General features: G+C 36.4%; 1 protein-coding gene across 11 annotated transcripts in view; it reads left to right on the forward strand.

Moving 5' to 3' along the window:
• LOC120524825 (E3 ubiquitin-protein ligase TRIM39-like) overlaps positions 1 to 16,805 on the forward strand; it is a 110,750-nt gene that overhangs the window by 59,033 nt on the left and 34,912 nt on the right. For all 11 annotated transcript variants that reach the window (XM_039746617.1, XM_039746599.1, XM_039746660.1 and 8 more), the window contains 3 exons: positions 10,027 to 10,053; positions 11,665 to 11,691; positions 11,780 to 11,806. In XM_039746617.1, coding sequence (XP_039602551.1) covers positions 10,027 to 10,053; positions 11,665 to 11,691; positions 11,780 to 11,806 — 81 coding nt within the window. The remainder of the gene's footprint in view (positions 1 to 10,026; positions 10,054 to 11,664; positions 11,692 to 11,779; positions 11,807 to 16,805) is intronic.

Raw genomic sequence — 16,805 nt, forward strand, 5'->3', positions numbered from 1 at the left:
GGATGGTACATTTTTCTTGTGTATTTTACTTCTTGCCTCACTAAACACATGGGTTCAATTATAGGAATAATCTGATATGCTCGATCCACTACTAGAAAACCTTTCTTCCTTTAGTATCCTTCTTTCACATTTGCAGAATGAGCTCTTTACATTGACTTGTGCACAGATCTAGAATTACAACCAAAGTTTTGTCTTCAGTGAAATACAAGACTGACAAAATATGAAAACTTAATATGCATATGGAAGACAAAGACAAAAACATGCTAAAAACATACCCAATTATCCCCCTATGTGGTAGTGCCACAGACCAACCCTATTTGTATTGTAAAAGATAGTTTATGGAAACTACACATACAGTACACCAACTAACCTTACCTGCCATTTGTTAAAAATGCCTCAGGGCTACAATATTATAGATTTCTGTAAGTAGTGGCCCATTTGCACCTGTGCCATGGACTGGATTTATCCCACAGGTCGTGGTTTGGCAACCCCCGATATGCTGTCTTATAATAGTGATAGCAGATTCTTGTTTTAATGTTATTAAAGCATGCAGAGGTTATGATTTTGCTCAACCGTTAAGTTATGATGCCACTTTTGATTGTGTATGAAATCACTTTCAAAATTTTACTTCACTGGATCTTCAGTGTCCAAGCTATATGTATCAGATACAAATTATCGTCTTGTCTAGAATGGCGTAACTGAAAAGCCTGAAGTTGTAATGTAAAGAAAACCTTTATGGGAAATGTCCTATGGGTAGCAGATCACAACTGTAAAATGTGCCAACTTACAGCTTAGGTGTTTACGTTTTGTTGACAACAATTTATCTGCCACATAGTACAGAAGTGTGAATCAATAACTATTCTTTGAAACACTGACAGAGCAATACACTTAAGTGTACATAAAGGAACATATTTTTTTATAATTTTATTTTATTTTCAAAAACCAGAACGTTATGTAAGCAGTATTTTATGTTAGGGAGAGTGTTAATAAAGTTTATTGATTCATTAAAAAAAAAAAGTAAAGGGGAGCAATTAGCGAGGGAAGGTCAGTGTTGTCTGATCCGTGGTTTTCTCACCCGTTTGGGATATTTTTGATCATCATCCACAGGAAAAAATGAGCTTCGTGGGTGTGTTTTTTGGGCTACTTTTTAAAAAACACTTTGGTATTTTGGGCTACTTTTAATCCCCCCAATGAATTTTACCATGTTTTTCATCCATGTAGCACCCCTTCCACTGCTATTCTCACTTTTGTATTAATGTCTTTACTGTTCTAACCCTCACTCCCCCACACATTGTGCTGAGGAATATACCTATTCTATGGGCCCCCCGCCAACTCAGACCTCAGTATGTACCTAAACCTTTTGCTCTGACACCACCCCCTGTTTTCCAGTTCATTGTTTAGGCTACCTCAGGCTTTGGGCTATTTGTTTTTGGCATATTTGCTATTTTTAAGCAGTCATTAGGCTATAATTTTTTTAGAAACCTGGCAACCCTGGGGGATGTGTAGAAGAGAAGAGAAGAGGTTGGTGTAGCTCAGTGATGTATGATCACCATTGTGTCATTAAAAGAATTGACAAATAGTACCCAGACTGGGGGTGACCATCTCTGTGCGACTTCTACATATCGAGGAACTCTCTGCTGTGCTACCGAGTTTATTCAAGTGCTAAGAAGAACAGATGCTGGATTCTGGTAAGGAGAAAATAGTGGCTCCATTCACCCGCTCTTACAGCATCACACCCAGAACATACAGCTTTCAGTGGTGTTGGATTTTAGCTGTTTACTTCATGGATACAACAATTCGAAGTAGATATGGAAGTTTCAGCAACTCTGTTAGAAAAGGCTAAGCTTCTACCTACAAAGCTCTGTGGTGCGGCTTTCTTGTACTGGCAGAGCCTTCCCCCTTGATGTAAAGGTTGACTACACTCTGGCTAAAACTAGTCTGAGAACCATTTTTGGAAGATGGCAGTTTTGGCCACATTTCAAACGTACATGGGTGCTTGTCCTTGCAAACACAAAGAACCACTAGAAGTTTATGCAGCAGACTTGACTAACTTAGTCACTGATGCTTTCCTTCAATACACTGCTGATGCTCAATGCTGTGAAATTTGAAGACAGTTTCTGTGGGGATTAGGTCAACTAAAAATCCATGACTGTCGCACAAAACAAAGCAAACATCCCTGCTGCTGATCCTTAATTAATTTCATTGCTGCTATTGCTGATCTCCAGACTGACTTACGTGACTTACAACATTCTAATAAACATGTTAGGGACAGTGTTAATAAAGTTTATCGATTCATTAAAAAAAAGAAAGGAGGACCACCTAGTGACAGGAGCTGTAGTTAGGAGAAGTGGTCTGTGCAGCTCAGAGTTTTATGTTGTGTCATTAAAAGAACTGGCAAATAGTCTACAAACTGGGGTGCCCATCTCTGTGTGATTTCTACATATCAAGAACACCTTTGCTACACTACTAAGGTCACTCAACAGCCAGGAAGAACCAACACCGGATTCTGGTTTGGTGAAAATAGCAGACTCCATTCACATGTTTTTACAGCACTGCATCCAAAACATACTGTACAGCTTTTACAATTATAATGGCTTGCTACTGAATAAAATAGTAATAACTTAACAGAGACAACCATATACTTGAATTCAAAGGAAATGAATACAAAAGAGAAAAACAACAAAAAATCCAACCCCCAACAAAGGGAAAGAGAAAAGAATAAAGAAATGAGAAAAAAAAGAAAAAAAAAGATAAAATGATCAATAATATAATAGTCAATCACAAGCTCAACACGTTCTCAGATATTTTTTATGAATTCTTGTCATGTTTTGAAAATAGTTTTGTACTTACCCTTTTTGATATTTTTGATATAATTTGAGATAATGTGGACTGATGCTTTTCCCCTGAGTTATAGAAGGTGGGTTGGGATTCTTCCATTTGAGTAGGATGTGTCTGCATATTAATACAGTGTAGTGTGGTATAGGCTATAACAATCAGTTTATCTCTATGCACTTCAGTGCCATCTGGGAGTACAACAGATATTACTGTTAATAGATTAGGAGAGATTGTAAAACCAAGGCTGTCTGAGAATATATGGCCTAGTGATGCTCACATGTTCTATCTTTTTGCAGGTTTATTTTGGACAAAAATAAAGAGACAAATGTGATTGATGGATGACCTTTAGTTGAATTATATATTTGATGCATATAGAAACAGTCTATTCTGTGTATTGCTGAGTTCTGCTCCTTTTCTAAGATGTGAATTAAAAGATCTCTTTCCCAACATTATCTTTCATTAAAGTGCAAATGCTTTACAATATTTTTATATATTGTTGAAATGATGCTTTGTCTCAATCAAGACTAATCAATGTGAACTCTGGGAATGATATGGGAGCAAGTTCTGGAAAATTTGGGGGGTTTCTTTTAACAAAATTTCAAATTTGCATATAGGGGAAAAAAAGTGTAGCTGGAATGTTACATTTGGAACTTAATGAGTTTCGTGACATCATCACGCCTCCCACGTAATCACGTGAACTGACTGTCAACGCAGTGCGTAGAAAACCAGGAAGACCTCCAAAAAGCGCTTAAGAAAACATGCATTATATAATTGAGAAGGCAGCGAAACAATAAGAAGCGAAAGTGACATATACTACCATATTCATGAGTGCTGCTACCTCGAAAGAAAGCAAGGTGTAAACCTAAACTTTAAATTAAGTTCATAGACAGGCTACCGCTGCGTTTCACATGCCCACAGGTAATGCGGGATACAAGTTTAATGAGAGGACGAGGATATAAACAAGAGTTTTGATCACTTTGTAACTAAGTTAAAATTGTAGGTGAAGGGGTGTGCTTATGCAAATTCCGAGAGACTGTGTTTGTGGGGGATTGACAGTTAAGGCGGGTGGGGGAGTCACGTCATCATCTCCCCTCCCATTCATCCCATTTCACTCTGAGCTGAGCTCTGCAGCTAACGCCGTCTTCCGAAGCAACTTGTCAGACTGCCACCAAATACTCACAGAAAAATCCACAAGTTAATACACACGCTCTCTAGAGTTTCTCCACACTGAATCCTCCAGGCACTACTTACAAAAGGTTACATTGACAATCGTGTTACGCTATTTTTAAAATCTTTCCTTTTCTTAGCACAAGCACAGCTGAGAAGCTTCATGCATGTGCTCCATAACGCTAAAAAATAATGCATTTAATCACACTTTGCATTACAAGCAAAGGGAGCTTTTGTCAATGCATGATTTCCTGGTACACCGATTACATTGATCAGCGCATCCCGATTCATTTTACCCTCGCACCACCTTAGTTTGAGAAGAAGTCTGAAAAATATGAGGTTAACACAGAAAAACAGATCACCAATTCAAGCTTTATGAATAATCGATTCGCCATCAATAATTGTTTTTAAAGCCATCCTCCTTCCATTTTATAATTTTTCCGCCATTAGCCATGATTAAATGAACGGTAAATAAAGTAAGAGCAAAGCGAGGTGACTTATTTAGGCAGGCATATATATGACAGCAACACTCATGACAATGTCAATCATGTTACGCTATTATTAAAATGTTTCCTTTTCTTTTCATTACTTCTTTAACACACTACTTCTCCGCCGAGGCGGGTATTTTGCTATATATATAATATATGAATGACCTCCAAAGAGCGCTGAGACTTTTGATATCATGAACGTGTGTACAAAGGGGTCTCCTGCCCAGCAAAAGTCGAGCAGCCAGCGCTGCTGCGCATAGCTGTGCCGGCCTTTGAGACGCTGACTGCGCTTCTGCTTTAAGTCAAAGTGAGCACTTTTAATTTTTTCATCCTCCCCCTGCGCTATAGCCCAGACAAGTGCAAACACGGACCCCTTTTCTACACCACGGCAAAATAATATTAAGGCTTCACACTTTCTTTTGCACGATACGATTATGAGGTCCTACTCGGATTATGAAACACGACACGAGTGGAGGACTGACAGTGCCATCACAGCCGATTAATGGCGGGACGCCTCACCAGTCTACACAAGACCCACCGACTGTCCCAAAAGCGATCATAACGCCAGCGAACACATCTCTATACTATATAAAAGAAAAAGGCAACTTTCCTTTCTTTACACCTTTTTCCTTTTATGCCAAACCAAAGCCTTTCTCTTAACACTGCAGAGGACACAAAACTAATTTTCTTTAAATGCCGGTAAGGCACATTACCAGAGGCACAAATTTGAACGCTCACATAGAAAATGTAATTTCTATACCACAGCCGCCGTGTAGCGCTTTCAAAAGGGATCTACTACCGAGAGATGATCCATATACATTTTAGCTGCTGTTAGTTACTTACCTGTTGTGTTACACAGTCTTTAAAATGTAGTTTACCCACAACCACTCCAGTAGTGCTCAATGTACCTGTACTTCTTAAAACGTTAATGTTTTACTGTTTAATAACTTATAGACTATATTTTATTATTTTTCCCTTGCACTCAGTGACCAAAGCTATACACACACATATAGACACATACAAACATACACACAAGTATATGTATGTGTATATATATGTGTATATATATATATATATATATATATATATATATATACACACACACATATCTACATTATATATATATATATACAGTATATATATATACACACACACACACACACACACACACATACATACATACATACATACATATATATAATTTGTGTGTGTGTGTGTATGTGTGTGTATATATATGATGTAGATAGGTATGTATATATATATGTGTATATGTAGATATGTATATAGATATGTAGATATGAAGATATGTATGTATATATATATATATATATATATATATATGTATGTATGTGTATGTATGTGTGTGTGTGTGTGTGTGTGTATATATATGACAGCAGCAATCCAAGCTGTGAGAAAACAGTAAAAAGGAGGCATGTCAGACATCGTGGTACATTTTCTAGAAAACAACTTTGTGACGCTGTGTTCATAAAATGCAAATACATTGTTTGTATGAAGACCTCTAAGTATCTCAATCCATGGCATTTTCTGTAAGTTAAATAGGTTAAAGAGGTTTGAAAAGGTTTGAGAAAGTGGAAAAAAGGAGATTATCATGTATAAGACCAACAGATCAGAGCTGTTCTACCTTGAAATGTGTCCTGCATTGGAAATTCTGAGGAGCAAATATGCAAATATATACTCGCGCTTAAGTTCTCCCGCAAATAAGTCAGGGCTTGATTTTACCGTATAATTTCAGATATTTGATAACATCAGTCGTATAAGTTGAATGCGGAAAACTCACACTATTTTTTTCTATGTATTGTGCCCACGTGACCACACAAGCTGATCTATTCTGAAGCGACGTTTACACTGTTTTGTGTTTTTTGTATCTCACACCCTCATACACCTTTATCGTAAGAGCATCCCTTATCTATTATGGAGCATTCAATCAGAAGAAAATACTGTATGAAGCTAGTTTTAAATTAAATGTCGTTGAAGTGGCAAAAGGTGTAACGAGGATGGACGGGATTAGAAATGAGTACATTAGAGGGTCAGCTCAAGTTGGACGGTTGGGAGACAAAGTCAGAGAGGCGAGATTACGTTGGTTTGGACATATGCAGAGGAGAGATGCTGAGTATATTGGGAGAAGGATGCTAAGGATAGAGCTGCCAGGAAAGAGGAAAAGAGGAAGGCCTAAGCGAAGGTTTAGGGATGTGGTGAGAGAGGACATGCAGTTGATGGGAGTAACAGAACAAGATGCAGAGGACAGAAAGATATGAAAGAAGATGATCTGCTGTGGCAACCCCTAATGGGAACAGCTGAAAGAAGAAGAAGAAGAAGTGGCAAAAGAAATTGGTAACTGCAACAAAATTCGATGTGTCTGAGAAACTGGTGCGAGATTGGAGGAAGCAAGAAGGTGTAAAAAAAAAAAAAAAGAAAAATTAAGTGTCACATTTTTAAACGGGCGTATAAGTCGGGGTCTGATTTTATGATTGATTCTTAATTGATTGACCCGACTTATACGTGAGTAAATAGGGTATCTTTCATTTTTTTTTTTATATCTTTTCTCCTTGTCCTGTCTGAATGGCCATATGTACAGTAGATTACTCTGGAGTAATACTATTGAAGTAAAGTTTTGGAAAAAGCAGGTCATGGTTATATTCACTTTGTTGTGTTTTTTACTATTTGATACAATTTGGAGTCTGCGAGAAAAATTCACTAATATTACTTGAAGATTCAAAAATGTAATGTCCCCATTAAATATTTTCTATTGACAGTAGATACTGTTTCAGTGCTCGAATGACTTCCTCCAAGACCTTTTAAATGTCTTATTCTCTTTTATGGTTGTGTGGCATGTGACGGCCATGTACTTAAATGACACACAGGGGTGAAAATATGCAAATATCACCAAGCCTTTTGTGGTAACACTTTAGTTTAGGTTTAAAAATTCATCTCTTACTCATTTACTATTATGTAACAAGGCCTAAACAAACACTTCTTTGGGTCTTCATGACACTTACAAAGCATCAGTAAAGCATGTATCTTCTCTGCAATATGACTTAAAAACAAAACCTCACTTTGCAGTGGTCTGCTGTGGCTTAATTGAGACATATTTCTCTTGATATTGCATATTTAGCATAAGGCCTGTGAATCCTTCATATTAACAGGTAATTTTACTATTATCTGAATATGTTACACTGCACAGAGATGAATAACCAATCCATGGATGTTTTATAAGAGAGGCCTTCATCTTTTCCTCTTACCTGGCAGATCCTTAACATCCTTCTCCTAATATACCCAGCATCTCTCTTTTGCACATGTCCAAACCAATGCAATCTCGCCTCTGACTTTGTCTCCCAACCGTCCAACCTGAGCTGACCCTCCAGCTCTGTATCCTGTTTGTTTTGTCAGCGTCACCATCTCCATCCCATATAACATAGCTGGTCTTGCTACCGTCTTATAGACCTTCTCTTTCATTCTTGCTAGAACCTTTCTGTCTCAAATCACTCCTGACACTCTTCTGCACCTACTCCACCCTGCCTGCACTCTGTTCTTCACCTCTCTTCCACACTCCCTTTTACTCTGTACAGTATTTAAGCTCCTCCACCTTTGCCAACTATACTCCCTGCATCCTCACCATTCCTCTGATCTCCGCTCATTCACACACATGTATTCTGTCTTGTTCCTACTGACCTTCATTGCTGTTCTCTCTAGAGCATATCTCCACCTCTCCAAGGTTTCCTTGACTTGCTCCCTTTTCTCGCTATACATCACAATGTCATCCCAAACATCATAGTCTATGAGGACTCCTGTCTAATTACGTCCGTCAAACTCTCCATCCGTCCGTCTGTCTGATCTTTTTCATCTATCATGCTCATATTGATAGCTATGTTCATGGAGTTGTGTTCTCATTTTACCTCACCTTATTGGTGTCCAGCAAGGTTCTTGGTATGTTGCTGAAAATTGCAAGATTTAGTGATGTTTACATAGAATGCAAGCTACATGGGCTTTTTGATCACTCACACTTAATTTACACATATTAATTCAATCAGTGAACAATACCTTAGGTAAATTCACTGTAGTATTAGGCACACTACTTTCAAATATAAACATTTTAAGTGATTCTTATTTATTCTTTAAAGCACAGTCACAACTAGTAAACAACACACCATTTTTTTGCATTTAACATTTCTCTGAAATTGTTGAATCTATATGTCAAACACATGATAAAATGCTATCATGTAAGCCCATTTAAGAGATGCTCATACTGTACTTTGAATTCATCCTTTAGCAATGTAAACCTAGTTGTGTTTCCTAGCAACACTGAATGAGGGATCCAATTGGGATCCAAATCTTTCTTATTGGACAGTAGCTGTGTCTGGTCTTCGGGACAAAAAACAACTCGAAGTTTCCCTAGCAGCTTTATTATATTGATGAACTTACAGAGTCCTTGGCTAACTGGGCCGGGATAGGTTGTATCATGTCCAAGATGGATGTGCACTAGTGCAACTGTAGCACAAATTGAGCGGGACAGGCCAGAGCCTGTCTCAGGCAAACGTATGGTAGTTTGTTGTAGGATCATACAACATGCTTGTACTACAAAGTTGAGTTTGTCTGCTTGGGTTGAATGAAAAGTGAGGTGCATGTGCATGCAAGTGCCAAAAAATGTCAAAGTGCATGCATGCACCATCTCACCAAGTGCAAGTCACACTTGTATAATCTTCTTCATCTTCAGTAGAATTCACAGCAACTCCCATGGCTGTGGTTGAGTGTCAGCATTGATGGATGGATTAAAAGGCAGAAGCCTACGTGACCATCATCATCAAGTCCTTCCGTGAGAACCTTAAATCCAAAGAAGACTGTTTCATTTATGTTAGATAGAATGCCCAAAGGGGACTGGGCAGTCTAATGGTCTGGAATCCCTACAGATTTTATTTTTTTTCTCCAGTCATCTGGAGTTTTTTTTTTGTTTGTTTGTTTTTTCTGTCCACCCTGGCCATTGGACCTTACACTTATTCTATGTTAATTAATGTTGACTTATTTTATTTTCTTACTGTGTCTTTTATTTTTCTACTCTTTGTTATGTAAAGCACTTTGAGCTACTTTTTGTATGAAAATGTGCTATATAAATAAATGTTGTTGTTGTTGTTGTGAAGACCAAAAAAGCCCATGTTAAGATCTTGTTACATAAGAGTAAATGAGTTATATACTTATCTTGTATATATGAAAGCTTGGTGATGCAACAACGAGTTAATGTAAAAAAGTAAATGCAGGAAGAGTTAAGTATCATAACAACTGAATGAGTTGTGTAGTGAGGGTCTAGCTGGAGATTATTCATTTCATCTTATAGTCACTTTTCATTTTACAATGCACAATAGCATATCAACTTTCTGTTATTAGTGAAACGTTTCTAAAAGCTGAACTGTAGTCATCATTCACTTGTATGATATAAGTATGGGATTTTCCATCTTGCACAGAAGTTAATATTGAGGAATGGATGTGATTAACCTAACAAACAAATATTTTGTTTCTCTTCCAGAAATTCGTGAACTTTACATTGAACTGGGTAAGACCTGGAGCTTTATTACACAGTGAAAGTTGTTTTACTATTTCCAAACCCATGCTGTAGTTTGCCTGGCATTTAAGAGAGCTTTTAATCTTGTAGAATTAGGTGACAATAGTGATGTATCACATAAAAAGATACTAATTAATGGCCAGCTAATTATATGTCTTAAAAACAGCAGAATTTCTAAATACAATTCTTCTATAGACAGATTAAAAATAAGTGTTAAAAGCAGGGAACGTTTAGGAGAGATATTTGTACACACTCGTATCAAACTTCGACCATGCACAAAATCATTTTGAACAGAAAAAAAACATGAGGCAATTTTAAAAGAGAGTCTCTGTTAGATGCAGTTTGAATGTATTCTTAAAAGACTCAATAGTATAAATAAATACAGGAAAATGCAAAATTTGCAAACTTTAAATCAGGAATCTACTGTGTATGTAAAGCTGAAAATCAAACCAATTATAAATATTTAACCCAGATATTAATTGTATATAGCTCCATTATCGAATTATTGACAGTCATTTTTAAAATAATAAGTAATGTAATGCTAAAGAGCATACTTTTCATGTACAGATACTATTACCAAACACTGGAAAAAATGTTTATCACAGAATTCAGAAGCCTGACAAGAAATGAAATTTCGTCTTCAGAGCATTTATTGCCAGTTGCCAGAGATCCAATATTCAACCTTCAAGTGGGAAAGTGGTACTCTGCTGAAGTATCTCAGCGTCCACTGCCCTCAAAAAGATCCCAAAATATGTGTTGCTCCTGAAAATAATGTGTATTTGTTTATGAGCAAGTAAAACATATAGAATATATATGCCGCTTCTTAATGTCAATGTCAATTTATTTATAAAGCACATTTTAAACAACATAGGAATGCTGTGGCCAAAGTACTTTACAATAATGGAAGAAAAAAAACATACAGTTAACGTAAATAACATAAATAGAAATAAAATAAATGAATGTAAATAAAAGAAATAATAAATAGAAGTAATGTTCTATAATCACAATGAGGAAACCATCAGTATTACTGAAGGTAACGGAATGTAAGTGAATAGAAATGAGTCTTTAATCTTGTTTTGAACAGTTCAATTGTAGATGACTCCTTTTTATGTCATTAAAGTAACTGCCAAAGCAGACACACTGATTTTGAGAGTAGAAAGACCGGTAACAGAATAACTTTAAAAATGTTTGATACCTCTAGACCTGCATGCACCTTTATTGTTTCTCTTTGGCTTCCTTGCATATCTGAACATAGGGTAGGTTTAATTTGTATGAGTAAGTTTTATTTTGGTAGTGAAATATGGTTTATCTTCATCTTCTCTTGGTTCTACAACCAAACCTCTCAAAATTGGATGGACTGTTCTTTACTCAGGTGTTACCTAGGGGGAAATGTGTGGGGTGGGAGAGCACTTCTTATTGAGCTATTATGGACTTTGGCCCAGAAAACAGTATGGCTCCTTCTGTGCAGTTGTCCATAGATAGATAGATAGATAGATAGATTATATTTCTAGCTTGGGTTAGACAGTTGCTTGTTGTTATTTATTTGTAAACATATATTTTTTATCTTCTGTATTAATGTCTTCAAATATTTTCTTTCTTCAGGGATGAAAGGAATTGTTCTTGAAAAAGGTAAAAATGAAGAACTTAAATATAAAGCTTTTTTTAATTTATAGTGTTCACATGCTTATAGCTACATTACTATTTTCATGTTTTTTAGTTTGGAAGAAAATGCAGGAGGCAGAAGGTATGTATTTTGTTGTAAAGAATTAATTATTGTTTTGACAGAAATGGGAAAAGTAGACTAAAAAATAATATTAGATTTTCTCTTGCCTGTTGCAATTTCACAACAGTTGATTTTATCCTTAAACAAGAGGCAGCACACTCTGAAATATCTGTACATGATGGTGAAGAGCTCAAGGAATTTACAAAGGGCTCATACAAATGATACTGTGTTATAGGCAGTAAGCTTGTAAATCTAGTAGAAAATCACAAAAATACTATGGGAAGGTAGAGGTTTCAGGTAAGAGCAGCTGGGCAGTTGGACTGGCATTTCAGACCATTAAAGAGATGGAAGTCATTCATAGGACTCCTAAAATGGATTCTGGATTATGCTGTCTCCAACACTGTCATTGAAATTCAGCAAAGTCCAAATAAAGTGGGGGTGTTCCTAAGAAAGGGAAACTTGAGACTTTATGATGTGGAGAAAATGATATCCTTTTGTTTTGTAAGAAGCAGAGAAGTGAATAGAATCTATACTAATAAAAGGCAAAGCACTCACTCACTCACTCACTCACTCACTCACTCACTCACTCACTCACTCACTGACTCACTCACTCACTCACTCATCACTAATTCTCCAACTTCCCGTGTGGGTGGAAGGCTGAAATTTGGCAGGTTCATTCCTTACAGCTTCCTTACAAAAGTTGGGCAGGTTTTATATCGAAATTCTACGTAATGGTCATAACTGGAAGCTGTTTTTCTCCATTTACTGTAATGGAGATGAGCTTGAACGCCGTGGGGGCGGAGTTTCGTGTGACATCATCACGCCTCCCACGTAATCACGCAGTACATAGAAAACCAGGAAGACCTCCAAAAAGCGCTGAAGAAAACATGCATTATATAATTGAGAAGGCAGCGAAACAATAAGAAGCGAAGCGAGTGACATATACAACCATATTCATGAGTTCTGCTACTGAAACAAAGCATGTAAACCTACACTTTAAATTAAGTTCATAGACAGGCTGCCGCTGGCATTTGTAATTTAGTGCCTGCCCATATAAGGCCGTCCGTCAACGGCAATCCAATAGCAAACGCCCACTAAATATTCACGGGTGAACGACTGTGCTTATGCAGAGGAAGATGAGATGGTCAGGGTGGTGTTTGACACAAACTCAGCGAAACTGCAGAGAAAGTTTTAAGTGCCAGGACTAAGGTAACATTAAATACAGCCATGGACATAGCACGAGATGGCACCAGCACAGCTGGGAACCTTCATGCATGTACACCGAGCGGCTCACGTGAACTGACGCAGTGCACAGATAAAAAGCAACAGTTCCAAAGAGCGCTGAACAAAACCAATTACACAATTGAAAAGGCAGCAAAAATATGAAGCGTCTGATACATACAAGCATATTCATAAATCCAGCTACTGCGAAACAAAGCACACGTGGAAAAAGTCAATGTCCCGCTAAAGGAAGACAGTGTAAAAAACCCGTGCATGCAGTGTGTCAGGTCTCAGATAAAGAAGAAGACGAGCTGTTTATTGATGCAGTAAGAAACGAATCGATGAATGAAACCTGTCATCTTTACAACGATTGACAAACACGGAATGTAACTTGAACACAACACATCCTACAAATACGAACCTGATTGAAAGAAATAATGATAATCAAATCCTTGATGACAGCAACACTCAGTAACACTCACAAAACAAATACTGTATATTGACAGTCATGTTACGCTATTTTTAAAATGTTCCCTTTTCTTTTTCTAGCTTTTTTAACACACTACTTCTCCGCTGCGATACGCGTATATATATATATGTATATATATATCCCGATCTACATACTCGAATAATGGATACTTTATTCGCCATCAATGATTGTTTTGGTAAAGCCATACTCAGTGTATTCATTAGATGAACGGTAAAAAGTAAGAGCCGAGGGGAGGATGACTTATTGAGGCATGCAGGCTGTAGTGCGCTCAACTCTATCTGAATTGCGATCACATTTGAAAAATATATCTTTTCAAGTTCTATTTAGTCCATATGTGTCAAACTCAAGGGCAGGGCCACATCCGCCCGCGTAATTATATCCGCCCGAGATCATTTTATATACTGTATTATTGTTATTAATGGCCCGGTATATGAAGCGCTGGTAACACAATAAACTACAGATCCCATAATGCAGCGCTTCAGCTGCCTTGCAACACTTACCGTTAATCAAGTCTAGCTTATGATGCTGCAAGTTATTGCGAAGCTAGCTCACACGATGCTGAAGAGAAAAGTTGATTCTGAAAATAGAGCCTTTAAAACCGATGGGAGGCTGAGTATATGTTTACTGAACCCGTGTGTCTCATTTGTGGAGCTAATGTGGCTGTAATTACAGAATTTAATCTAAGACGGCACTATGAGACAAAACATCAGGGTAACCTGAAAGACCTGAATGCAATGCAGAAGATACAGAAAGCAGAAGAATTAAATAAGAATCTGACACTTCAGCGGACGTTTTACCCGTGCACAATCACAAAGTGATTTCAAGTGAAGCTGCTTTTATGGGTGACACAAATGCACCAGTGCAACTTGCCCCACTTTCCCTGTTGCCAAGTAATGTTAAACCAAGTCGCACTACGGTGTTCCCAAATACGCACTTTGCTGATAAACTGAGCGCACTGAGTTTGCACGGCGCTTTGGTGACTTTGAAGAACAAAAAGTCCGCCTACATGCGGCTCGAACCTTGTGCATGTTTGGTAGCACATATCTGTGTGAGAAGCTCTTCTCAGTGATAAAGACTAACAAAACAGCACACAGGAGTCGCCTCACTGATGAGCACCTGCAATCCATCCTGAGAATCTCCACAACACAGAACCTCACACCAAACATAAACGAACCTGTTGCCAAAAAGATGCCAGGCGTCCAGCTCTAAAATGACATATGAGCAAAGACAACTGAATGATTTGATTTGTTATTGCTGAAAGGAACACATTTTATTTATATTTCCAGGTTTTGTTATGCAGCATGTTCATATTTGAATTTGTATAATTTTGACAGGATATATTTTTATGGAGAGCAAAATCTTTTGGGATATTTAAAATCTAAGTTTATTTTTATATAAAATTACATAAGAGTAAAGAAATTTGAATGTTTGTTCTTTTAACGTTTACTTTATTTCTAACTTGTATAATTTAGACAGGATATATTTTTATGGAGAGCAAAATATTATAAGTTGTTTAAGGTTTGAGTTGATTTATTCAGGAATAATATTCCTGTCTGTTTTACCATTCCTACCAAAGATATTTCTGTCGACTAAATAAAAATTCCTTCTATTTAAAATTTAAATAGAACTTGAACAAATCGATAGTTCATAATATCCACGCAGACTTGCACGTAAGAGCGGAGTTATCCGTTTTAACAAGCAGCGTATTGCACTGATCTGAAATAGCTGTGTGTGTATATATGTAGATATGTATGTATATGTATATATATGTTTATATATATGTGTGTGTATATATATATATGTATTTGTGTGTATATATATGTGTGTGTATGTATGTATGTGTGTATATATATATATATATATATATATATATATATATATATATATATATATATATATATATATATATATATATATATATGACAGCAACACTCATCACTCACAACAGTGACAAAACAATTACATTGACAATCATGTTACGTTATTTTCAAAATGTTTCCTTTTCTTTTTCATTGCTTCTTTAACACACTACTTCTCTGCTGCGAAGCGCGGGTATTTTGCTAGTTTAATATATAAGAGGCTTTCACTGTCAGGATTCAAGACCACATTATATTGTTTGTTTACCTTCTTGGATTGAAATAAACAGGATATTTCTTAAAAGTATCAGGAAAAATATGACAAATTGTATAAAAAAACAAATGTATTATTTAAATAAAGTGGTAAATTGATTATGCATTGTTGCAGACTAGCAACGTAAAGTATCTGTCCAAAAAGGAACTAAATAATTGGCTTATCGCTCACTAGTATTTAAAAATGAATTCTCCTGAAATGCCTCAAAATGACTCCAGATGTATGGCCACACAACCACCTGATTGTCTTTGTCCCATTTTCCTGACCTTAAACGTTTAAATGGAAGCACAGATTTTAATACTTCAAATCATGTAAATCATTACATTTCTTATGAATGTTCCAAATTAGGGCAACTTTCACTAATTCAGACTTTTTTCAATTTATATTAATTTTTATGTGTATTTTTGTACATGTTCTTGTTCGATGGCTAATTCAAATGGCAAAACAGAATGTATTGAAGTGCCAGCAGAGTTACTCATGTTGCAGGACAAATGCTATCATAATAGCTGCTTGCCACAACAATTTAATTCTAGTACTGTTTCACTTAATGTATCTTGAAATGAATGGTAGAAAAAAGAAACACCATGAACATGGCTCTTCAAGTCATTATGCATACAGTAAAAAAACCCATACTTGGTATTTGTGTTACACTAAAAACATTTGGATGGCTGCATTGTCTTTAGATTATAATAATTCAACATTTCTTTAACAATATAATTTATCAGCAAAATACCACAATAACCTTCCATACATCATGGTCGGATGCATTCAACAATTTTATCTTGAGACTTCAGCATAAATTTTAACTCACTCTCAGATTCTCCAATCAAGAATTTTACATTTAAGACATATGAACTACAATTAGCAATAAACCTTACACAGCCAAAAAGTAATTAAAGTACAAAAGAAAATTCAATGTTTACATTGCTTGAGTTAGAATCTAATGTCTATAAAAGCTATTTCAGCTACCATAAGCCTACCTAGGCTCAGTTTTTTACTACATGATATTGTAAATGCTATTTACAAACATGTACTTCATGAACATAATTAATACATGTAATTACATAAGCAAAAATTAAAACTCAATTAACTTAACAAACAATTAACTAAGTTCTCAAATGCACATGAATGTTATTCCAGTGCCTTTAATTTTTTAGCTAATTCTTTCACACAGTGTGT

This window comes from Polypterus senegalus, chromosome 1 (genome assembly GCF_016835505.1).
Source record: "Polypterus senegalus isolate Bchr_013 chromosome 1, ASM1683550v1, whole genome shotgun sequence".
Taxonomy (NCBI): Eukaryota; Metazoa; Chordata; class Cladistia; order Polypteriformes; family Polypteridae; genus Polypterus; species Polypterus senegalus.